General features: G+C 44.7%; 1 protein-coding gene across 1 annotated transcript in view; it reads left to right on the top strand.

Moving 5' to 3' along the window:
- PTDSS1 (phosphatidylserine synthase 1) overlaps window positions 1-25861 on the top strand; it is a 62865-nt gene that overhangs the window by 20962 nt on the left and 16042 nt on the right. The window contains exons 3-9 of the mRNA XM_028109471.2: window positions 3672-3716; window positions 5649-5773; window positions 9937-10095; window positions 14010-14161; window positions 17544-17685; window positions 19607-19719; window positions 22613-22678. Of these exons, the coding sequence (XP_027965272.1) occupies window positions 3672-3716; window positions 5649-5773; window positions 9937-10095; window positions 14010-14161; window positions 17544-17685; window positions 19607-19719; window positions 22613-22678 (802 nt within the window). The remainder of the gene's footprint in view (window positions 1-3671; window positions 3717-5648; window positions 5774-9936; window positions 10096-14009; window positions 14162-17543; window positions 17686-19606; window positions 19720-22612; window positions 22679-25861) is intronic.

Genomic DNA, 25861 nt, shown 5'->3' with positions numbered 1-25861 from the left:
GAGTAATGCTGCTAGAATGTACTCCTTGAAATACTGCACCAAAACATTTAGAGTACCTTTTCAGAAAGGAGTGGGCAGATGTGATGACTGAAATAAAGCCTGGAATGGGTTTTACAAGTAGCTGCTGAAAGTCTCACCTTACATTCCAGGGCCTTATCTACACCTGTTGTAGCAAAAAACACCAACGCTTCCCACCTACGTGGTTCAGGGTAGAGCAGCTTGTTCTCTGAAACTCACATCAGATTTCTGAAGCCTTTCTCGGATTCATCCAGTACATTTCAATTTGCAAAGCTAAAGGACATTTTAATTTTTTTTTTTTAATTTCATTTATTTGAGAGGGAGAGAGAAAGAGTACAAGCGGGGGGGGGGGAACTGAGGGAGAGGGAGAAGCAGGCTCCCCGCTGAGCAGGGAGCCCGATGCGGGACTCGATCCCAGGACCCCGGGATCATGACCTGAGCCGAAGGCAGATGCTTAACGACTGAGCCCCCAGGCGCCCCTAAAGCACATTTTAAAAAACTGTATTTGTTGGGGGCGCCTGGGTGGATCAGTCGTTAAGCATCTGCCTTCGGCTCAGGTCATGATCCCGGGGTCCTGGGATCGAGCCCCGCATCGGGCTCCCTGCTCAGCAGGAAGCCTGCTTCTCCCTCTCCCACTCCCGTGCTTGTGTTCCCTCTCTCGCTGTGTCTCTCTCTGTCAAATAAATAAATTAAAAAAAAAAACTGTTGAACACTACATCAGAAACTAATGATGTACTATATGCGGGCTAACTGAACATAATAAAAAAATGTATTTTTTTCAGAAACGTAGTGCGAAATGTGGAGAAAAGAGGAAAAGATTCAATAGGGAGAAGTCAAGACAAGACTTAGAACAAACAACTGCACTGCACTGTAGCAAGAGGAAAATTCTCATCCAGAGTCTGGAACAACATGTGCCTGTCGCAGGCATCACAGACTGATGGAGAGAAATACCCCGAGGCTGAAGCAGCTCCATATCAGTTTAAGGAAGAGCCACAAGGCCCCATCAACCCCAAACTCCTCACCCACACTATCCTCTTATTTACACTGGACACGCTGCACAGGGTGAGAAGAGAGAGCTGAGTTCTGTTTTCAGAAGGCTGCTCTTCAAGTCATCGTGGGCTGAAGATGACTTTGGGGGCCCTTCTGTTAAGTTGATATGAGGGACCTTAATCAGTTCCTCATCATGCCCCTTGTCCTTCCTGACCTTGCTTACCAGTTCCACACGGCAGCACCTGTAAACACCACTCATTAGCTTGCTTCTCTCCCCTCATTCTCCTGGCCCTGAGACAGTCCTGGTTGAAACCCTCAACGTCTCCCCACCCACTGCCCCCACTCCGTCCTCTTGAGCCAGCCCAGGCCTGGCCAAGGGGATCAGAAAGCACAAAGTGCTCTCAGACCAGAGTTGGGGTCCTGTGGGCTGTGTGACCCTGGGCAAGTACCTGTGCCTCCGTGTCCTGAGCTGTAAAGTGGGAGTGATGATACCCTCTCGCCACCCAGCTGTCACGACAATTAGGAGACAACGGGGGGGTTCCCCCCCATCTGCTACGCACTAAGTGCCCAGCAAAGTACTATAATAGTTGTGATTGCTCTCGAGAATAACCCAACTTATATGATTCTAAGTGTTGATTGGGCATGGAATTGTGTTACAAGCCAAATAATTGTACCATTTTAGAGTTTCACCTCGTGAGAGGAAGCCTAGAGAAAGGTGGGGTCCCGTGTTCTGTCTAAAAGGTGAATGCGGTGATTTGGATGAAGTGATAATTTGCACGCCAGGCAGCCGCAGTAACACAGAAGCCACTCGTGGTGACCAACAGCAGTGGAGAGGGCATTGGGAAGAGGAAATTAAAAGATGACCATTTTAGCCATCTGTTTTCCAGGGACTTGAAGAAAGTTAGCCGTGTTGTTAGCTGGAAGGGGACCCTGGTTTCTATGCTTCACTGTGCCTTTCTGAGAAAAAAAGCGGCCAGTTAGGAAGAATACAGGTATTCCTTGCTATCTGAGCCTTTGCTACCAGAACTCAGAAATGGAACGGGTTTGGAGACGCTTTATTTAAATCCCTCAATCTGAGCTCTCACTCCTTGCCATTCCAAAACTCAGACACCATATTAACTTGGATAGAGCGGAGGCCCACATGAACCTCACTCACCTTCTGAACTGCCTCTGTCTAAGCTCAGGAACCGACTAGATTTGGATGGCAGGGGATACTTGTAACTGATTTTCCTAATACGAACCTGATCCATCAAAAGAAAGCAGTTAAAATATGTTTCAAAGTCGTCATCTTAAGATGAGGTGGGTGATTGAGAATGAGTTCCAGAATAAAAATTACAACGTAATGTTTCCTTCAGACAGGATTCCAGGTTGCCAGCAACAGAAGCTGATTACTGATTGAAAAGACTTATAGGATGTCGGCTGGAGGACTCCTGGGGGGGCTAGGAGGCTGGGTCCCAGGCTAAGCTTCTAGGAACTGGCCGGTCACCCAGAACTGGTCTAATGAGGAAACCCCAGTGAGCACTGGCTATAGTCTGTCCCACTGTCACCTCTGCAGGGAACTGCCCTGATCACCAGTGCCATCTCCCCCCTACTGTCCATGGTGGTCCAGGCAGAGGGAGAGGGAGAGGTGGAGGAGAGCTCCTCACCCTTAGGTCTTTATCGCCAGCTCCTGAGATCAAGTCTGGCACAGGTGCGACTGAAGAACCAAGCCCCGGTTAGGAAGGGGGCTGGGCAGCCAGCTCCCGCATCTCCCCGGGAGATGTGGGATTCTGATGTTGGAAATCCTCCAGGAGTATGTAGGTAGGCTGTTCCACAGGAGCGGGCAGCCCCAAATAGGTCAAGTGCCCTCAAGAGCACTGTTCAGTATTCGTGAACTGTAACCCTTCCGTTGATGGTGAGTCAATTTAGTAGATCAAGGCCTGGCTGGCTTGCTTGCTTGCTTCTGCTTTTTTTTTTTTTTTTTTGAAGAGATAAACAAGAGAAAGTATTGGTGGGTCACTTGTAGTCAGAGTAAGTTTCGTCCTGTGAAGCCTGTTTTCATGGTGCAGAAGCTGCGTCTGTGTGTCTGGAGGGGTTGCCATGTCAGGTATTTTGTTACCACAGTTCATGATCAAAAGCCACTGCACTAGCACATTCCAGTGCTCAAAGGATTTATTTTCAGTTTCATACCCCACTTCACGTGTTCTCAAAGCAGTGTTTCTCCTGTTTAATTCCCAGAGCTCTTGCTCACTCTCTCACTTGCGTGCATGCACGCACACACACACGCACGCACACATGCCCACACACACACACACTAGCTGGGCTGGGAGATTTCACTTGTTAAACTTCAGTGTGTTTGAATAACTCTTTCAGGCTGGCTGGCCTGGTAACCACTCGCTGTTGTAACATTGTTTCCCTGAGAAATTAGGGTCAGAGTTGTAAAGACAAAGCTTTGCAAACAAAACGTCTGTTGTGAAGACTGGTACCTGTTACAGTTGTGGTGACAGTTGCTACAATGCGAATAAAATATTTCAACCTAGACTTGACCTCAAAATATTTATGTAGAAAAAAATTTTGACAGAGAGCTTTTTTTTTTTTTTTTTAAATCGCTATAGCGGCAGCACTTTGCTTTTTAGTTTTTGTTTGAAACCCGTTTGTTCTAACCTTACATTTTCCCTCTGCAGGCCCATTTACTCGACCTCATCCGGCCTTATGGAGAATGGTTTTTGGTGAGTTACCCATTAGTGGATTTAGAAATATATTGTACTTAAAATCCATTTTCTATATATCACTGTAGCAGTTTTGCAGTAAAACTTAATAGCCTTTTACTTTTGGGAATTGGGTACAGTTCCATGCCCAATTCCATACTTCGCTTCTGTGAAAGAATGCTTCACAGAAACGTGCTTGTGCAAAGTAGGATCTGGCAGGGATTGGGGTCGCTGGAAGCCAGGCAAAGGGAAGGGCTCCTAAAATGGTCCCCAGCCAGAAAGAGCACGGTGTGTTGCAGGCCAGTGTGGTGGAGCCGAGCAGGCCCTAGGGGAGTAGTAAGAGAGAGGCCAGAGTCGGGCAGGGACAGAGCCCCACTGGGCGTGTGGGCCCGTAAGGGGCACAGACAGGAAGGACAGTGGGAAGTCCCGGGAGGATTTTTCACAGAAAAGTGACATGATTCATTTTCATTTTTAAATAGATTGTCCTGGTTGCATCATACTTAACGTCTCATGGACTTAATGTTGCTGCTTGAAATTATGATTTATTTTCAGGGTGTTGGCTACATTTGAGTTTTTCTTATTTCAGATGATCCATTATCGGTAATTATATAATCTTACCTGGGATCTTTTTGGGATCATGAAGCCCTTTGATAATCTGATGAGAACTAATCCTTTCTCAGTGTGCACGCACACACACATTTGTGCATTTTACATCTGGGGCTTCAGGGACTTCGAAGCTCAACCATGAATTCCAGTTTAAGAAGCCCTGATCCACACAGATGGTTTCTTTCTGTCTTAAAATAATTATTTTGAAAAGATTATAATAAAATAAGAATATAATAAAATAATAAAATTATAATAAAATAAGAATATAACAAAAAGGTGTAGTGGTGGGCGTTTGAGATGGAAATTTATAAAAGCAGCTGGTAATAAACATGCGGAGGTCCTTATACTAACGTGTGTGCCCCTGGGGCCCTGGGGTGCACAACCAGGTCAGCCATGCTGTGCTCAAGTCCCCTGAGCTCCCTGAGGACAGGGAGAGGCCTTTTTGGAAGGCTTGGCGCTGTAGATGTTCCAGGGGATTTCAGTCCAGCCATGGACACTGTCTCCTCTGGAGCAGCTCATGGGAGATTAGGGCTGAGCCAAGTTCACACGGAGTGCTGTGATCCAAGGTCATTTGTATCACAGTGTCTAAGTGTCCTACACAAATGTTTTAATTCTAGCAGGTTCGAGAGAAAGAGAAGTGATAGAGCCACTGGTGGTTGGTTTCCAAATCTTTCCAAAAGGCTTTTGCTGTTTTAAAAGCAGATGATTATTTTTGAACGATGTGGGGTGATTATTAGGATACCGATTCTGCTATGATGCGACAGGAACGTAATGCCCACAAGGGCTGACAAGACGTGGATGTGTAGCCCTGGGCCACCTCTCGGCCCTTCACACCTGTCTCTGCTGATGTTGCCCCCTGACTGGGCTGTCCATAACCGGCTTGCCCACCTCCCTCCACTCTCCACACAGCAGCCGGAGCCCACTTTGTAAGAGCGTTACCCAGATCATCTTATTCCCCCGCTTAAAGCCTGTCACGTGCTCTTTGTTTGATTTATGGTAAAATCTGAGATCTTTCCCATGGCCCCCAAGCCCTTTCACCTCAGGGCTACTGTGCTCCCTTCCCCTTTCTGCTTCTGATGTCACGGGCTTACCTGGATGCCTTTTCTCTACCTGAATTTTGGCCGGTCCTTCAAGACTCAACTCGAGCATCGTTTTCTCAGAGAGTATTACCAACCCTCCCAGTGTGAATTGGGATGGTGTATCAGACTCGCTCATCAAAGGAACTGCCAGACTGTAACAGGGATCTCGACACTCACTGCAATATCCATGTCTGACTTGAGTCTCTCATGTGTTGTGCGTCTGACCCCCAGATCTCTCCTAAATGTGGGGATGTTTTGTTTCCCTCAGGACTCAGTGTGCTCTACTTCCTTTTCCTGGTATTCCTCCTCTTCCTGAACTTTGATCAGGTTAAATCCCTGATGTACTGGCTGGATCCAAATCTTCGATACGCCACGAGGGAAGCAGACATCATGGTATGTACTTGTCCATGGTCTCTCAGAGAAATCAGTAGACTCTTGGGTATAAGAGATAGTCGGCTTCACTAAAGTGAAGTTCTAAATTGTTACTTCTGCATATTTCCCATGTAGATAATGTAAAAGCCGGGTCTCTGGGAAGGTGAGGTGTGTGGTTTCCATGAGTGATAGGGTCCAGGGAAATGATATCCCCTCTTGGAGCGAAGGGGGATGGTGGGAAGAGGGTGACTGTTATCGTCAGACAACCTTGGGTGTGAATTCTGCCTCTGTCACTTGTTAGCTGTAAGACTTTGGGCAATGTACTTGTTGGCTAGCTTCTTCCTTTCTTTGTAAAGTGAAATAATAGTACTTATTTGGGGAGTTTTACTGTGAACTAAACAAAGTAACCTTATCTCCGAGGCCTAGCCCGGCACCTTGCACATGGCAGATCCTCAGTGATGGCGGTGACCGCCACTCTAGCAGTGTGGCCCTCAACACCTCTGCTCCCCACTCTGGCCCCGAAGCCATGATCCTTCTCCATGAAGGGGCCGATGTGAATGATCCAGGCCATTTCGTTCATTATTTTTCTTAACCCACAAAAATAATTTTATTCTTGGGTAAAGCTTCTCTGAACTTCATTTTCAGGGAAGAGACTATTTTATACTCTAATGCTGTTTCTTTCCTTTTTAATATATTTTTTTAAATAATACCTAACATTTGGTACAGACTGAAGGAAAAACCTAGCAATGCTCAGAAAAGGAGAACAGGCATCTGGGCCATAGGCAGGGCCTTGTTTAAGAAACAATACAAAGGGGCACCTGGGTGGCTCAGTCGGTTGAGCCTCTGCCTTCAGCTCAGGTCATGATCCCAGGGTCCTGGGATCGAGCCAGGTATTGGGCTCCCTGCTCGGTGGGAAGTCTGCTTCTCTCTGTCTCTCTCTCTGTCTCAGACCCTCCCCCTGCTCGTGTTCTCTCTCTCTCTCTCTCTCTCTCTCTCAAAATAAATAAATAAGATCTTAAAAAAAAAAAAAAAAAGAAACAATACAAAGGGACTTAATAAAAGGTCCAAGAAGTGATTGTCCTAGTGGAGTTGAGATTGGTCAGACCCTTCTTGAATGGTGTTTCAACATTTTATCTTTAACTTTATAAAGGACATGCTAAAGGCAGAAATAAGAGTGCCAAAAATTATTTGAAAGTCTCAGGAAGAAAAGTCTGTCCGGGAGTTTCTTACTTTAAGGAACAGAGTGGCGTGGGGTGACTTGGAGCTTCTACTGATGGTGATAATGATAGTGATGGGTATGGTGAGGGTGGTGGCAGTTACCAACTGTGGGTTGTCTGTTCTGCCAGCACTTACGTATATTCTGTGTAAGCCTCACACATGCATGCTAGGCATTAATATCCCCCATTTTATCAAGGAGGAAATGGAAATTTAAAAATGGATAAATATCTCATTCAAAGCACAAAGCTGGTGAGATCCCTCTGATTTCAGGACCTACCCTTTTCCTTGGGACTGTGCCATAAGTACATAGTTCCAGCAGTGACAGTGCTTTGACCCTCACGGGAGCCTTATGAAACAGAGATTGGGAGAAAGGTGTTCCAGGTATATGATACTTTCCTCCACTGTTTTCTTGGGTTTTTGAGCAAAGGGGATTGTATCACAAAGTAAACTGACCGAGCCCAATGAATAGGACTTGGTATTTGGTTAAGTGTTGGGCAAGCGAGGAAGAAGGTGGAGGCACCAAGATCAGACGTGCGACCAGTTAGAGAGGTGGGTGCAATTTGTCTTTACCTACCGTTCACTCATGTGCTCACGCCTTCCCCTCCTTGCCCCCCTGGCTCGGGGATTCCCTCATTTAATGCCCCTTCCCCTTGCTGCCCAGAGTTGTGCCTGCACTCGGCTCCCTAGCGGCATTAAACTGCAGGGTCCGTCTTCCTCCCACGACCAGGACCTCAGAGATCTTCCTGATGTGATCACTGGCAGATCTGTGCATTAATAATTATAATGCTAAGAGTTATGTTTGGCTCTCTGTGACTTTCAAAGTGCCTTTGCCTGTGTTGAAGCCTAGAAATATTCTCACAGAGAGTCGAAGGGCCCCCAAAGTCATCTTCAGCCCACGATGACTTGAAGAGCAGCCATCTGAAAACAGAACTCAGCTCTCTCTTCTCACCCTGTGCAGTGTGTCCAGTGTAAATAAGAGGATGGGGTGGTCGAGGAATTTGGGTTGATGGGGCCTTTCGGCTCTTCCTGAACCTCACGGAGCTGCTTCAGCTTCGGGGTATTTCTCTCCATCGTCTCTGATGCCTGCGACGGGCGCATGTTGTTCCAGACTCTGGATGAGAATTTTCCTCTTACTACAGTGCAGTGCAGTTGTTTGTTCTAAGTCTTGTCTTGACTTCTCCCTATTGAATCTTTTCCTTTTCTTTCCACATTTCCCACTTACGTGTCATAATATCATATCATAACGTTTCTGAAAAAATACAGTTTTTTAAAATGTCCTTTCAGCTTTGCAAATCGAAACGTACCAAATGGATCTGAGAAAGGCTTCAGAAATCTAATGGTGGTGGGTTTTGGAAGAGGAAGGAGTACCACATTGCTCTTTTGCTCCCTTAAGAGGCATCATTTCTGGAATTTAAAAATATTAATACTTTACAGGAATACTTTCAACTGGCTGATAATAGGTGGCTGTTTTCCAAATCTTACTCCATCCTATCAGATTAATTTTGGGAAGAAAGAATGTTAAATGGAGAGGTTCGAGAAATATTTTACATTGTCATATGACAATCACTTTCTTAATAAATACAGAAATATAAGGATGTTGATTTAAAATTTCTTTAAAATATGTCATATTAAAAACAGATATTAGAAACAAAACCAAAAGTCTTAAAAGCTTTGTCATTTTTATTATTTATTTGTTTTTAAAAGATTTTATTTATTTGAGAGAGAGAGAGCATGCACACAAGCAGGGGGAGCGACAGACAGAGGGAGAAGCAGGCTCCCCGCTGAGCAGGGAGCCTGATGCAAGGCTCGAACCCAGAACCTGAGCCAAAGGCAGACGCTTAACTGACTGAGCCACCCAGGCGCCCAGCTTTGTCATTTTAAATATTTACATTATGTAGCATGTGATAACATTCGGGGATGGGAGGTTTATTCTTTTTCCTTCTAATTTCTGAAATTGGATGCTTTAGCTTTTCCTCTTTTCTGACAAATACTTAAGGCTTTATGTTTTCCTGAGTTCTACTTAGCTTCATCCCATCATTCATATATATAGTATTTTCATTACTATTTAATACTGACTGTATTTTACATTTCTATTCTGATTCCTTCTCTACACCATGATATTTAGATGTGTTTTTAAATTTCCAAACCGAGGGTGCCTGGGTGGCTCAGTTGGTTAAGCGACTGCCTTCGGCTCAGGTCATGATCCCGGAGTCCTGGGATCGAGTCCCACGTTGGGCTCCCGGCTCAGCGGGGAGCCTGCTTCTCCCTCTGACCTTCTCCCCTCTCATGCTGTTTCTCTCTCTCTCTCTCTCTCTCTCAAATAAATAAATCAAATCTTTAAAAAAAAAATTTCCAAACCGAGGGGCGCCTGGGTGGTTCAGTCATTAAGCATCTGCCTTCGGCTCAGGTCATGGTTCCAGGGTCCTGGGATCGAGCCCTGCATCGGGCTCCCTGCTCAGTGGGAAGCCTGCTTCTCCCTCTCCCACTCCCCCTGCTTATGTTCCCTCTCTCTCTGTGTCTCACTCTGTCAAATAAATAAATAAATACATACATACATACATACATACATACATTTCCAACTTATTGGGATTCTACTTATTCTTTATTAATTGGGATTCTATTTATGTTCTTATCACTGGCTTTAACATAGTTGCCGTACGGTCAGGTAACATGGGCTGTGTGATTCTGCTTCTTTAAGACAGGTTAATAAGCCTTTGTAAAATTATTTTGCTTCCCATTTTAATCAAATTTCTGCAATTCAGAGCAAAGCAGTTCTGATTCATAAACTTTAATATTTGTCCATTTTTCCTAGAGGATGTTCATTTATTAAAGCTTTGGGGTGTGGGGGGGCAGGACAGGTATTAGTTGTCAAGGTCATATCAGTTCTTTTCATTTATTGTCAGGATCCTGGAAGAAAATTGATTTTGAGAGTATCCATTAACTATTTCCCTTTTTATTTTGAATAGGAGTACGCTGTCAACTGTCACGTTATCACCTGGGAGAGGATTATCAGCCACTTTGATATATTTGCGTTTGGACATTTCTGGGGCTGGGCCATGAAGGCCTTGTTGATCCGTAGTTATGGTCTCTGCTGGACAATCAGTATTACCTGGGAGCTAACTGAGGTAAGAAGGGGCTGTGATCAGTCAGTTTACATGTAGGAGGAAGGTAGTCTGTCCATTAACAGGCAGTTAATCCATTCTCCAACCTCTGTGGCACAAGCTGTGTTTAAACCACCCCCTGGGAATATTTTATGCCTTTGGTAGGGGGCGGGGTGCAAATTCCTTATTAATTTAAAACGTGTCTCTTGTCTCACAAGTCTTAAAGAGAAACAAATGAAATGAAGCAAAAAGAATGAAGTTAAAATCCCCAGTGAGACAAATACATGATAACGAGATCTGCTTAGAAGTAAATAAGTAGGTTTCTCACCAGCTAGTTTCCAGTTTGAGATAAATAGAATTATGGTGTTTAGGGATTACAAGAGCATCCAGGATATTTTGTAGCTGAAAAATGGATTCCTGATATAGCTCTAATATCTCAGTAGTCAGGTTTGTCTCATTTAATGAATGAAAGAAATAGTCTTTTTTTTTTTTAAGATTTTATTTATTTATTTGACAGAGAGAGCACAAGCAGGGGGAGTGGCAGGCAGAGGGAGAGGGAGAAGCAGGCTCTAGGCTGAGCAGGGAGCCCGATGTGGGACTCAATCCTAGGACCCGGGATCATAACCTGAGTCAAAGGCAGATGTTTAACTGACTGAGCCACCCAGGTTCTCCTGAAAGAGATATAGTCTTGAAAAACTATTAGGAACATGAAATTTGGGGGACTTACTCATTTATCATTCAGTTATGATATTATTCTTAGTTAATCACTCCCAGGGAACAAAATTTGGCCATGTGTACAGTATATTTCTTGATGACAACTGTTGTCTTTTTTTTTTTTTAAAGATTTTATTTATTTATTTGAGAGAGAGAGAATGAGAGATAGAGAGCACGAGAGGGAAGAGGGTCAGAGGGAGAAGCCGACTCCCCGCTGAGCAGGGAGCCCGATGTGGGACTCGATCCCGGGACTCCAGGATCATGACCTGAGCCGAAGGCAGTCGCTTAACCAACTGAGCCACCCGGGCACCCGATGACAACTGTTGTCTTGACCCTAACTTAGGGAAGCATGCCAGCCACATCAGGCTTCTGTTAATGTGCTTCTTATAGCCCTGGGGGCTAGAAGTCTGAGTTCAAGGTGTTGGCAGGATTGGTGTCCTGAGGCCTGTGAAGGAGAATGTGGCGCAGGCCTCTCAGCTTCTTATGACTTGCTGGCCATCTTTGGCATTTCTTGGCTTGTAGGTGCATCACCCCAGTCTCTGCCTTCGCCTTCGAATGGGGTTTTCCCTGTGTGCATTCACTGTGGCGTTCTTTTTGTAAGGACGCCAATCACACTGGATTAGAGGCCCACCCTATTCCGGGATGACCTCATCTTTACTAATGACATCTGCAGCAACTCTCTTTCCAAATTGAGTTCACATCATGAGGGCCTGGAGGTTAGGGGTTCAACATGTGGCTTTTGAGGGGACACAATTCAACCCACAACAGTACCCAACACTGTACATGTATTATCCTAAATCCTCACCATAAACCGAAAAGGCTGAGTATATCCCCAGTGGACAGAGGAAGGAACCAGAGCCTTGCTTCATGAGGTGAGCCAGGATCGGACTCCAGCTGTGCTTGATTCCAGGTGTGCAGCCCACGTTCCTGCTGTCCCACCACGTTCCTCTTGGAATTCCAGGCATCTTCCTAACCTCGCTGCTGTGGGACCCTGGGCCAGGCTCCGGGCCTTTCTCGGCCTGCCTGCTTCTCTCCCCTCATACTACAGATGGCCCCGTGCCTTCCTTCCCTGCTCCTCAGTTGCCTCTCAACTCTCGTAAGCAGTGCTGCTGCATGCACATCTTTCACGCCACTGCTCGATGTGTATCTAACCTCCTGTCCTCTCCTGGCTGAACTACTCACCTCCTCCCTTCACTGTCTCTTCCCAAAGCGATCTTTTTTCACCTCTCGATCTGGTTACATCCTTCTTCAACTGAAATCTTGTAGTGTTTATCCAAAATCCAAACTTCTGGACCAGCCTGCGAGGCCCAGTGTTAACCGGCCACGGCCCACCTCCCCTGTCTGCTCGGGACCCTTCCCATCCTGTGGTTCTGTAATCCAGCCATCTTTGCTTTCCTCGTGTTAAAGATTCCGTGTCTTTTCCTACCCCAGAGCCCACCTGCAGGCTCTTCCTCCTTTCCCTGCTCCCTGAGCTGGTTGCGCTCCACGTTGTACACCTGCAAATGGAGCACCTGGCCCTTCTCCTTTGAGACGGTCGTCACATTTTAGATGCTTATAGTGTCTCTTTGCTGCCAAGTGTTAGGCCTCGAGAGGGCCGGGCCCGTGTCCACATCGTCCCAATACTGTGCCTCACAAGTGGCAGGTGCTCCCCAGATTCCTGGTGAGTGAGTGAATGAATCCAGCCCTATGCAGTGTCTCCTCCTGCAGGTCTGGACAGACCAGAGGGCCAGAGCCCAGCACCTTGCTTCGTTAGGTGAGCCAGGACGTGCTCTGCTCTGGATGGGCAGCCCACGTTCCTGCTCTTTTACCGTGTCCCATCCCTGGTTCCAGGCATTCATCTGGACGGCGTGTCTCGCCCCCAGTATCTGGTACTTTCCAGGAAAGCTCTTGAGGCCGAAGCCTGTCCTCCACATCCCGCTCCCCTTGCATAGTCTCATGTCAGCAAATGTGTGTCATCGGCTTCTGTTGACGAGTCCCTCTTCCTTGTGTAAAGCAACAGTCAGTGCTCCGTGCCATGGCTGGGAACCTGGGAATACACTTCAGGGGCTGGGCCTGGCTCGCCTCGGAGAGGAGTGCAGCCCCCCACCTTCGTGACCAGCCGCTGCGCTCCGTCTTCTCACTGGCTGGCAGGCCAAGCAGGCAGACTCCTCAGATGTTTGCATTGCTTTCCCTCTCTGGAATGCTTTCATAAACAGTTTTACTTCGCAGTATTGATCATATGACTTCAGAGGTTGCCTCTTTCCAGAAAATGCCCAGGCGCGGTCTTCGTCATGTCAGACCTTCTTAAAATGGGCCTTCACGCAGCAGGGCATGCTGCTCTGGACGCGGCTGATCCGCTCTTTGATCTGGACAGAGCCATTTCCGTAGGAGATTTCTGTCTCCTTCCCCCTCCCTTCATCCTGCTGTTCCTCCGTTCTGGAATGTCCTCAGTCTTCATCTCCCATCTCCTGAAAACAGTCATTCCTGTCCTTAACGGTTCCAGTGCAGTATGTCGTGCTCTAGTTGCCATCTGTCAGAATGAATCTTCCTTTTGTCCCCACCATGCTCTGTTTATGTCACCATGGAAACATTTGCCACAGGCTACCTTATTTTGTGGTCCTAGATAAACGTCTGACTCCTGCCCTTGAGATCAAGAAACTTGACTTTATTTTGCCTCACCCCTTGTGCACCATAAGCACTTTTAATAAGATTACGATTGCGAATCGGTTATCGAAAGGCTTTCTGTTAAGCTATGGGTTTCCTAAAACATGCCATCAAAACCTAACCTTTCTACTTTTGCAGTTTCCTCGCTGTTTTACCTAAATATCTATGGAATATTTCTAAAATGCGCGGCTTGAACTGTCAAGCTGCTGGTTTTGAGGATTATGCCAGCGCTCTGTTGGCGGGCATGAAGACTTCTCTCCTCCCCCCTCCCAGATCCTTGTCTTGTCGTCCTTGGCCAAGGTCGTTCATCAGTGGTATTTTTTCAGGAGCAGTTATCATTTCTTTAAAGCCCTATTTACAAAAAAAAAAAAAAAAAAGGAACTGTTTGGATTCATAATATTTGTAAACCGTCCACAGCATAAAAACACAAACCTAATCACAGACATTGTTTTTATTTATTCCGTTCATACGTCAGGAAAACCTGACACGTCAACAACTCTTCCTAATGGAATATGTTCGTCAAAGGAACTCTATCGTTCTGCAGTTTTGTTTTTAAAACCATGGTCTCTTGTGTTTCTCAGCTCTTCTTCATGCACCTGCTGCCCAATTTCGCCGAGTGCTGGTGGGATCAGGTCATCCTGGACATCCTGCTGTGCAATGGCGGCGGCATCTGGCTGGGCATGGTCGTTTGCCGCTTTCTGGAGATGAGGACCTACCACTGGGCCAGCTTCAAGTGAGTGGCCTTCTTTCTGGACACGAGTCACAGGGTTTCACAATGCGCCCTTCACCAAGTTAGGAGCGTGCAACTTCAGTACGGTCTTGGATGATAAGAAATTAATTGCACGTTAGTAATCGAAACTCATGAGCGATTATAGACCTAATTCCAGGCATTCATCCAGAAAACTGCCAAATCATTTATGATTTTCTCCCATCCATTTTATTTTTATGCTTAATGCCTCAGCCTGCATTCACCCTGCCATCACTGGATTAATTGGCCCCCTGTTCCCCGGTTACCCCCTCCGAGCGATCTTTTTCAGAACGTCAGATTCATTGTGTCATTCCTCTGTGATGGCTTCTCATGGTGTTTAGGACAAAGTGCACAGAGGGCGCTGGGCAGGTCCGCTCCTTTTCTACAGGCCCTCTGGGGCACCTGAGGTTCTGAGCCCGAGCACGTGTGCCTCTGGACTTGGGTTTGACCTGTGTCCCCATGTGCCGGGGTGATGGGTCCTCTCCTTTCCTACGTCCACTCCCTTGATACCTCTCCAGGTAGTTGTCTCTGACTCTCTGATCCAAGTCGCACGTCCCTCCTCTGTGCCACCATGGGAGACAGCGCCCACTTTCTGTCATGGCTCAGCCTGCTCCCCTGAACTCGCTCCTCAATTTGACGGTCACAGGAACTGTGCCGCTGACAAGGAGGGAAAGTGATCATGAAAGTAGTTGTTTTTATTGTGTTTTCACCTTCATTTATTTATCAAACAAAAAAGCATTTTCCCACATCGTTAGTCCCCTAAACCATGATTTTAAGGGCTTCTTCAGATCTCATCCTATGAATAAATCATGAGGTATTTAACCAGTTCCCTTTTGTGGTCATTTAGTTGTTTCAAAGTTTTCAGTTTTATGAAGAAAGCTAGAGCGAACATTCTTGAACATATATCTTTGTGTAAATTTCTGACTTTTTTTCTGTAAATAGATTTATTTATACCCATTTATATTCTCACCCATGTTCACTAATGTATGTATGTGTCCATTTCACTGTTCCTTTGAATTTTACCTTTAATCCTTCTTCAGTGTTATCCCACATAGAATTGTGAGATACTGAATTTCTGGGCTATGTCTATTAGGTTTTCTCTCTTTTTATTAGTGCTTTTTTTAGGTTAAGGGTATTAACACTCTCATAAATGTGACTTCATTTTCCATTTTGTCATCCAGTTTTAATTTTCTTTGTGGTAGGTACTCTGTTTAAACTTCAAAAACTTTTAGTCTTTTTGTTTAGGTAAATGTTGACCTGTATTTTTCTTCCAGTTCTTCATGGTTTGGTTTTTTATTATGAGTAACTTACTTACTCTTTCTCAAACTTAATTTGGTATATGGTGTGAGGGAAGAATTTCATAGTGTTTTTGCAATTGATTCAACAGTTTTCCCCACTCCTTCTTAAGTAACCCTTTCTTCGGGTACTGGCTTGAAAACACACTTTTTAATATAGTTAAGACTGTATATAACGGAACAAAAACCATAGCTGTGCCAGATGGTGCTGTAAGCAAGCTTTCTCATTTGAGCCTGACCTCAGTCCTAGGGATTGACACTACTTCTCTCTTCCTTCTAGGGACAGCAACAGTGAGAACTAGGTTTAGTACTTTGCCTAAGGACACACAGGTAGCAAGCAGCTGAGTCTGATTTTACGTCAGGCTGCCTGGGTCTTTACACACTGCCATAACGCTTCCCGGTTTTCATACATTTATGCTTTAGATTCAACTTGAGAGTCGTTTTGTCAGTTTACCAGAACACAAGCCCAACTAATAAGCAGAAATCCCACTGGTGTATTTTTTTATGTTAATGTCAAATATATAAATTAACATAAAGTTGAAGTGGCCTCTTTACAGACAATCCTGACCTACGATGGTTTGACTTCATGATTTTTGACTTTACAGTAGTGTGAAAGTAGAAATGATACTTTGAGTTTTGAATTTGGATCTTCTCTCGGGCTAGGGCTGCAAGTAGGACCCCCTCTCACGATGCTGGGTGGTGGTAGCACAGCTCCTGGTCAGCCAGGCGATCATGAGGGTAAACAACCGAGATACTCACAACCATTCTGCACCCAGACAACCATGGTTTTTCCACTTTCAGTACAGTATTCCATAAGTTACATGAGATACTCAACACTTTATTATCAAAGAGGCTTTGTGTTAGATTTTTGCCCAACTGCCATAGACAAATATAAGTGTTCAGAGCAAGTTTAAGGTGGGCTGAACTAAACTATGATGTTTGGTAGGTTAGGTGTGTTAAGTGCATTTTCATCTTATGATATTTCCAATTTATGACGGGTCTTTCAGGACAGAACTCCGTCGTAAATTGAGAAAGACCTGTATTAAGCATTCCACTACTTAATCCCACTGTGTCCCTCTCTTTGTTCCCAGATTCCTCTTCCTCTTTCCATATAGTTGGCTTTTTTTTTTTTAAATATAGGTCCTTCATAGTTTTTGTTTATCTTTGGATAATCTCTGTTTTTTTGTTGTTGTTGCTTTCGTGCCTCAGATCTTCTTGCTGCGAGATTTCCTTTTTTTTTTAAGATTTTATTTATTTATTTGTCAGGGAGAGAGCGAGCACAAGCAGGGGGAGCAGCAGGCAGAGGGAGAAGCAGGCTCCCCTGATGAGCAAGGAGCCCGATGTGGGACTCGATCTCAGGACTCCAGGATCATGACCAGATGCTTGGCTGACTGAGCCACCTAGGCGCCCCGAGATTTTCTCAGTACATGCTTATTGATGCGTTAGGTGAATGAATGAAGGAACAAACCCTCACCTCTTCTCTCACAAGAATAAAAAGCCTGACCTGTTCTGTCATGGGAGTTTGAAGTTTTTAACTGAGTGATTTCTAGGATTAAAACTAAGGAAGGTTAAAAATCGCTGTTTGTCATCCCCAGCTGCTCGCTTATCTTAGGAACACGTAGGATGAAGAAATGGTGTGGGTGACCTCAGAGTACGGAGCAAGTTGTCTGTTTGGCTAAAATGCCCTGACTTGGGGGATGCACAGCGGGTGGGATCCTTTCCTTGCCGGCACCCTCATTCTCCCCGGCCTGGTTCCAGGGGCTGAATGCCTCAGCCTGTTTTGTCCCCCGTTCACAAGTGAAGGCCCTCCTGGCTCTGCAGTGACCTGACCTGTACCCAGTGCCTGTCATCCCTGAAATGCCCCATCGAGTACACAGCTTTCCACACTTCGTGTGGATAGAGAGATCATTGTTGGAGAGACGGTTCGACTCGACAGGAATCTTTTTGTTCTGAGCATGCGTTGTAAAACTGTCAGTGCCGGGTTTTTTTATTTTTTTCTTGTCTTTTTGTTTTTTTCTTCCTTCTCTTCCTTATCTCTTCGGATTTTCACTGGGGCCATTCTCTTCTTACAGAGACATCCACACCACCACTGGGAAAATCAAAAGAGCTGTGCTCCAGTTTACTCCTGCTAGTTGGACCTACGTTCGATGGTTTGACCCCAAATCTTCATTTCAGAGAGTGGCTGGAATATACCTTTTCATGATCATCTGGCAGGTATTTTTTCAGATGCCCAGAACTCGGTGGGGGCGGGGGGAGGGGGCAGAGTACAAAAGCAAAATAGGAATCATCCCGGAATTTAGAGTTAATGCTAATTGACACTGCTTAGCTGCTGCTGGCTGGTTCGGAAGACCGAAGATCCTGCAGCTGACATGTAGAATAATTAAACCAAATGGTGTTATCACGCCTAAGGTCTTGCTTCCTGGGGAAGACATTTTCAAGTATCTTTCTTTGAATTGCAAATAAGAAATAGCTTAAAATTCCCCAAAAGAAGCTTTTGGTCAGCATCTGTCACCCAAGGAGTTAGGCATTGGATAGCTTTTCGGAGTGATCATTTGCAGGACCAAAGGAACAAATGCAAAGGCTTTTTCTTACATTCCAAATTTAATGTTTGATTTTTAAAATTGTGCCTCAGCTGTTACCACTCTGGGTAATATGTAGAGAGCCGAGTAAAGAAGCCCTCGACTACCTGTGGGGCACTGGAGCACTTTGGGGACCTGGGTCCTCCAGGAAGGTGCTGTCAGTGGAGGGAAGGTCTCCTTCCACGCAGCCCACCATGTGCTTGAAATGATGGAGACAGGCAAGGGTCTTGGAAAAGGATTCCCAAACATCTCTGTTTTCTAGAGATAGCCTTTTGTGTTGATCCTCCTGCCCCAGGTTAATTATTTTACAACTTTGGGAGACTAGCTTTTGCCTGAAGAGAAATTATATTTTGAACACGTGCACAAAATACTCTCCGCATAACAAAAAATAAGCATGTGTCACCTTTAAGACGATCGTCCCGGTCCACATGTGGAGAATACTAATGCTAATCTCAGTAAATAGACTTTAGGGATACAGAAGTGTATGTGAATACACTTAAAATAGTCACCGTGGTTTGGGGAAGTCCGTATGTATAAAAATGGGAGTTTAAATGGATGGGGATTAAGTTTTACCACATGAAAGCAATATCCAGGAAGGTGTAGGTTTTCCTTTAATCCACGAACTGAGCAGGAGTTTGGATTTGCCCAGGAGAGATAGCAGACTGTGCTCCTGGAAGGGCAGCATTACCCGGAGCACACCTTTCCGGTGAGCACGAGCACCGAGCTCTAACCAGCTTTCCACGTGTGTGGTAATTAGTGGACCATTTTTTAATTTTATACCCTTAAAATCAGTGCTATGGGAAAAGACACACGTCTTACGTCACTGAAATGAGCCTGCTGGTCCATGTTTTCCAAGCAGTGACCTTCCCTAATCTCCGCTCCTTGCTTAATCTGGATGGGAAATGCACCCAGGCCGGCTTGGCAGGCAACACATCCCCGTGCTGCCTCATGTGATGAGCTGCACCGGAATGCTCACCTCACAGGAAAGGACCACAGCCGGTAGACGAAACCTTGAACCAACCCTTCACACCCACCTTTAAGAGCTGCCTTTGACCAAGGCACATGCTACATGCATTCCCAGTCATTTCTCATTCTCAAGCTTCTTCTGGTGATTAAAGAGCTCACTTTTCCTACAGTCCTATATCTGTTAGACCTGGCCTGATTTCTGTAAGACTGCATAAGTGTTCCATGGCAAATACTTGTCTTCATGATTTCTGCTGTTCTCCAAGCATCTCTCTCCCAACTGTTCCAGCAGATCATGCATGACCCAAGTGACAGCCATGCCCCAGGAAACACGACAGCTGATGCCACCATATACCCCTTCCCCCACTCAAGCACCTCCCCCGTAACCCCCAGTTGGTTGGTGCCAATATTGTACTGGCTGTTACTTAGTTTAAAAATAGCAACTATTCCTGTAGCAACTTGGAAGACCCCATCTATTTTCTGAAAATGCTTTGAACATACTAATTATTTTTTTAAGAGTGTCCATAACAAGGAATATATTATTATCACTTAGCATGCGGTATCAAGTTGACTAATGTCTCCTTCTTTTTCAGCTAACTGAGTTGAATACCTTCTTCTTGAAACACATCTTTGTGTTCCAAGCCAGTCATCCATTAAGTTGGTGTAGAATTCTCTTTATTGGTGGCATCACGGCTCCCACAGTGAGGTAATTCTATACAAGCCTGACTTGTCATTTGAGCACATTAAGCTGCTATGTATTCTCCTGTTCAGCATAAGGAAAGTCACGTAAACTAGCAGATTTTCCCTGAAAATATTAAAGGAGTATACATCTGAATATGAAGAAAATGTTTTGCTCTCAGACCTGAGTCACACGAAGTGAGAACACCACACACACCATTATCTTTAAACCTTTTTATCATCCTCCACTGCTGTTCCTTTTTTACCCCTGTTTAAGATCCTTTAAATAAAAAAAAAGGGTAGCAGTGATGCTTTTTTTCTAAAATGAGGTGATTAAAAAATACGAAAGTTTTAATGGTGGATCAGAAGTCATACATGACGTTATTTTAGAATGATAATGATACTTTATTCACTCTTTTAGAGCCAGTTAATCTCCTTTTAACAGTGTCCTTCCTGTCGTCCTCCAGGACAACTGAGGGTAGCTGGGATATTCATGCTATTGTTCCCCCGATTTGGGTGGGGCCCCAGAGGTGAGGCGTTCTTTGGAGACTGCCCTTCATGTAGACTGATTCCAGTGACTATCAGACAGACATAGTTTCATCTGTTTAATTTTTCCTACTTAGAGCATTTGGGTTTTACAATTAACATTGGAGCACCGGCATTAAACAGTAGTAAGTAACACCAAAGATATCTGCGCAGTTGATTCAAATATAAACTAAGCAGTTACAAGGGTTAGCTTTCCAGACTCTGTGGGATAACTTAATTCACCATTTTTAGTGTGCTTGCATACCACATAAGCAGAGGGCCTCACTTGCCAAGAAGAGTGGGTGTTCTTGGTCAAACAAACCTTACTCCAGCCAGCATGTCTTCTGGTCCTCATTAATTATTACAAAAAGGAAACAAACATCATAGGTATATAGATGTATTATATATAATATATATCTCTATAGATATTTATGTATCTGCATCTATCTGTATATATTTCCCCCCAGATCCTGGATTGAACAAACCAAATAAGATACAACTGAGCCCTGTGGAGTCGAGGCCCAAAATTCTATCTCTAGTGTTCATTATGAACCAAACGAGAAACCAGGCGTTGGTAGGCAGGCAGCGTTCTGACATGTCACAGACCAGTGGCCTGTTGAAGTCATTTTCTTGTAAATATGCTATTTTCCCTTTGTGGATTGGAACCTCCTTCTCTCATTTAAAATTTAATTTAATTTGAGGCTCACAATTATCTTAAAGAAAGATTAGCAGCAGCTTCTTCATAAAATTAGGAATAATCACCAAAGTCAGTATGCGGGGAAAAGAAATCTCTTATAAAACAGAAGCACAAACCCCATCTGATTGATCATGAAATTTCAGTATTGTTAAACATCTCAAAACAAAAACTGGAGACTAAATGCCCAGTATTTTGAGTTTTTTTGAGAGCTTAACATTTTTGCCGGACCCTGTGGGTTTCTACATGATTCTTTTTTTGTTTAAAAATCAGCCACTTTTCCTATGCTTTTATACCAACCCGAGGCATTTCCTGCGTAAGAAGACGCTGTGACAAGCTGCTTGGAAAGATGGAGGTGCTCCTAGTGGGTTTTAACACAGCTGCTCCAAGGAGTGGGTGCCAGGCCCCTAAAAGGAGAGGAAACCTTCAGGCTTCAGGATAAATCATACAGACCATATCTCCGTTTTCTTCCCTTTCAATTCGACTCTCTTGCTTTGAGAAGATGTTTGACTGAACATTTTTTGAATCTGATAATATAAAGTGCAGTCTAAGGGGATGGGTGCGATCGGAAGGTAGAGTCGCTAAACTGGTAAAAGCATATTAGGTTATGAAAATGTGAAGTTAGAGGTAGAACTGAATTCTTTATGACTAGAATTCTCCACTCAGGCCTTTGGCGTGAGGAGATGATAGTTTGTAGATGACCTTCAGGTATCCATGAATCCCCTGAGGCTTAATGCAAAATTTTGTGTGTATGGGTGTTCATGTGCCTTGATCATGGGCTTCATTAAATCCTCAGAGTCTGTGACCCCCATAAAGAGGATGAGCTCCTGCTTCAGATTCTACTTCTGAAGGGATGGATTGAGTTTGGGAGTAGTTTTGAGGGTCTAAGCTTGTGCCGGGCTAAACGGCAGCCGCTCACACGGGTAGCGGTCGAGCAGTGAAAATGTGACTAGTCTGCGTTAAAATGTGCTATACGAGGCAAATACACACCAAATTTTAGACTTAGCGCAGAAACAATGTAAAATACTTCATGATAGCTGTTTTCAGTATGTTGGATTAAATAACATAGGTTACTAGAATGAATATCACCTGTTCCTTTTACTTCTTTAACATGGCCGCGGGAAGATTTTAAATCACACTTGTGGCTTGTATTACATATCTATTGGACGGTGTTGCTCTAAGCCTTACAACTCTGTATCATTGCCTCTTTTTTTCTGATCTCATCAGTAGCATTCAAAATCGTTGGTATTCAGTGCACAGTGAACTGCCACTGGGGTCCCATTCCAGTTCCTAAGAGCCAAAAATGTGTGTCTGCCCTGCCTGGGTTACAATCAGCAACCTTTGTCCTGGAGAGTGCCAGAGGAGACTGTGACTGACAGTGTACATGACCCTCTGGAACCACTTCCACACAGAGAGATTTGAAGCACCCGTTCTGTCCCTGAATTAAAACCGCCTTTGCGAATAATTGGCTCTTTAAACCGTGCTCTCTCCTTCCAAACCCAGCCTGAACTCTTAACCTTTTACAGGAATGTTTCAGCAGGCACTGGCTTCCTATTCCCTGGACTAGAAGTAGACCAGGCAGCTGCAGTGTGTAGAACCAGACGGAACATCTTTTATATTTACTCTGTCAAAGTGATTTAATTCTGTACCGACTCCTTGGTCTTCCAGAAGCTCTCAATGAATTCCACCTTTGTTCTTTCAGGCAGTACTATGCTTACCTCACTGACACACAGTGCAAACGCGTAGGAACACAGTGCTGGGTGTTTGGGTGAGTAATAATCTCTTACTGTGGACGTTTCAACACCACTTGAGCCTTTCAATTTCCTTGGTTGGTTCTTGACCCTACATTAAGTGCCTCTCAGTGCAATTTTCCTATGAAGGCTTGCTGTTGTTTTTATATGCCTTTTCATTTTTTTAACATTCTCTTTTCTGATTTAAGTTTAGAATATTGTAGTTGATTGGCAAATTATAGAAAAGATGATATACAAACTGCTTTTTAAGAAAAATAGGAAACCAAATGGTATTTTCTGCATAGAACGTGGGAGGCTTTATTTTATGAAGTAAATAGATGATGGATTGTTCAAATTCCCTCTAAATTCAGTGACAAGTTTGGGACATCATTTTGTGATAGGCTTACTGATGCTTTATGTTACTTTCACATCAGAAAGGCCCCTTAAAACAGCTGCTTGCTACCTACCAAGGCATAATTTTATTGTTCCAAAGAGAGCTAACACAAAGTCACATGGTCACAATTTATTGTCTTGTTACAGATACCAATGTTATCATAATATACTATTATTTAAATGTTTTGAAAGACCATAAGAGACTCTTAATTATAGGGAACAAACAGGGTTTCTGGAGGGGAGGTGGGCGGAGGGATGGGGTAAGTGAGTAATGGGCATTAAGAAGGGCACTATTTTAATGAGCGCTGGGTATTATATGCAACTGATGAATCACTAAATTCTGTGCCTGAAACTAATACTACACTATATGTTAATTAACTAGAATTTAAATAAAGTCTTGAAAGAAAAAAAATGATTTGAAAGAGACCATAGGCTATGTAGTTTAACCCCGCAGTGTTAAATGCGAGACCATCTTCAGTATCTCAGGTAAGTGGTTCTTTTGCTTAGATATCACCCACAGTTTACCATTCCCCGTAGCAACTGAGGTTCCAGAGATGGCCAGCACATCTGCGTGTGAGGTTCAATCCCTGAGGCAGCTTAGATTCAAGACCTAATCTAGGTTCTAAATTGAGTGTGATGGCATAAAGAAAATTTGATGAGTACCCATAGTGGGGAAGAAATTACTGCTTTCAACAGATTTTTAAGCAGAGTTAACTTTCTTTTTCCCAGTTAAAATGGCAATACATATGTATAGATAAAAAAAAGTGGCAAAAGAGGGGTACCTGGGTGGTTCAGTCATTAAGTGTCTGCCTTCGGCTCAGGTCATGATCCCAGGGTCCTGGGATCGAGCCCCGCATCGGGCTCCCTGCTCCGCGGGAAGCCTGCTTCTCCCTCTCCCACTCCCCCTGCTTGTGTTCCCTCTCTAGCTATATTTCTATCAAATAAATAAATAAAATCTTTAAAAAAAAAAAAGTGGCAAAGGAAGAAACTAAAGATGATCCAAAGAAGTCACCCAGTCAGAGATAATTGTGGTTAACATTTCTATGTTATTCCTTCTAAACATTTCTGTGCGTGTGCGTGTGTGTGTGTGTGTGTGTGTGTGTGTGTGTGTGTGTCCAGCTCTCATTTCAGAGTCTGAGGGGTTACTCAAGTTCGCTGTAGGCAGGCTTTCCCCCCCCTCCCAGAACACAAAGGGTCATTGTCCTTATTTCTCATACATTCTGTGCTATCAACTGATTTTCATACCCAGAGTAGCTTACCACGTGATAACATGGATTAGCTTTCCACTGTTTAGTGATCTGACAGGAGAGAGAACTTACTTACATAGACTGAGCCGAGGCCGTGTGAGGGCACATTTATTGAGTCATGCAGAGGAGGGAGGTGGGCTCTCCTTCTTCCTTTCCCACCCAAAGAGGACAAGAAGCATTAGTTTTGCATCTCCTTGTCTACAGAGCATTTGAGTCCTCCCCCACCGCTTACGGGAACCTTCTGTCCACATGTAGTTTTCTCTTCATATTCTGAAGTCCTTGCCAGAGTCTTCACTCCACTGCGAGTAGACGTATTTTCCACACAACCATCTCTGTTTACCTGTTGAGGGAAAGGAGATAGTGATCAGAGAGAGAGGTGGTGCTACAGCAAAGTTGGTTTCTCATCAGGCAGCCAAAAAATACAGTCCCCGGTGGTGGGAGAAATGGCAAAATCAACAGGGCCCAAGCGGCAGAAAATGCTAACAGAAAAGTCGCAACTTGTTGAAAGTGACCAAATAAAGCAAAATGCAAAGGAGTGCTCATTGGGCTTATTTAGTCTGCTTCTTCAGAATGGAGAGCTCCCAGCAGGGTGGTATCAGGACTCCGGAATCTTGAGAACTAGTGGGTCATGCTGAAAATAACAAAGGCCTCTCCGTGAATCACACACAGCCATCGCCTGGGCGTCTGGACACTGGCAAGAGCCACCTCCCGTCAGCCGGCGAAGAAGAAACAACAGGGCCTGAGCCTTGTCTCCTCTCTCTGCAGCTTTGCCCCTCGGAAAATCACCTCCCCTCTTCTGCCCCATCCCTCCCCCTGTCTCCCTGCCGCCTTCATCTTGTGTTATTTCCATCTCCTATCAAAACAGCAAATGTTGGGCTGCCTGGGTGGCTCCATCCTTTAAGCATCCCACTCTTGATTTCAGCTCAGATCATGATCTCAGGATTGTGAGATCGAACCCTGCATCCGGCTCTCAGCGGTGAGCATGGACCCAGCTTGAGGATTCTCTCTCTCTCTTCCCTCTGCCCTCCCCTAGCTCACACACACACACACACACTCTCTCTCTCACAAAAACAGAACTGCAAATGTTTAAATGTCTCATTTCTTTTAATAACTAGGAGCTGCTTTGTAGCTTCCTTTTCACTAATTTTAGGTAATTTCAGGCTTTAGCACGGTGTGGAGATGTGGGGGAACAGAGTAGAGCGCCCCTTGTAGTGACAGTGGAATTTTGCTTTGGGGGAGGTGGGCGGGGCGGGGGGGGGAGGCAAACAGGACCACCTGAGGTGTCTTTCCCACCATTCCACAATTTTTTCTCCTGAAGAGGACACTCTTCTTCTGTAAATGTTATACCCAGAAAAAGTTTGTGTTAGTGACTCGCTGATGTAACTAAATACAGACTTACAATGTGGTCTCCCACAGTTGTGCCATAGACCTGAGCTTTTAAGCCTTTTGTACTCAAACATGCTGTGCCCAGCAGAGAGATAGGACTCCATCCAGCTCAGGAATGGGAACCCCACCAAGGAGAAAGCAGTAGTGTGAAAGAGCTGGCCCCTCCTCTCTTTAGAAAGTCCCATCACGCTATTT

Source organism: Eumetopias jubatus, unplaced genomic scaffold (assembly GCF_037043125.1).
Source record: "Eumetopias jubatus isolate StellerSeaLion01/CBP00866 unplaced genomic scaffold, mEumJub1_p1.0 scaffold_4, whole genome shotgun sequence".
Classification (NCBI taxonomy): domain Eukaryota; kingdom Metazoa; phylum Chordata; class Mammalia; order Carnivora; family Otariidae; genus Eumetopias; species Eumetopias jubatus.
The sequence above is the reverse complement of the archived record's forward strand: the minus strand, read 5'-3'. Positions and strand labels throughout refer to the sequence as shown.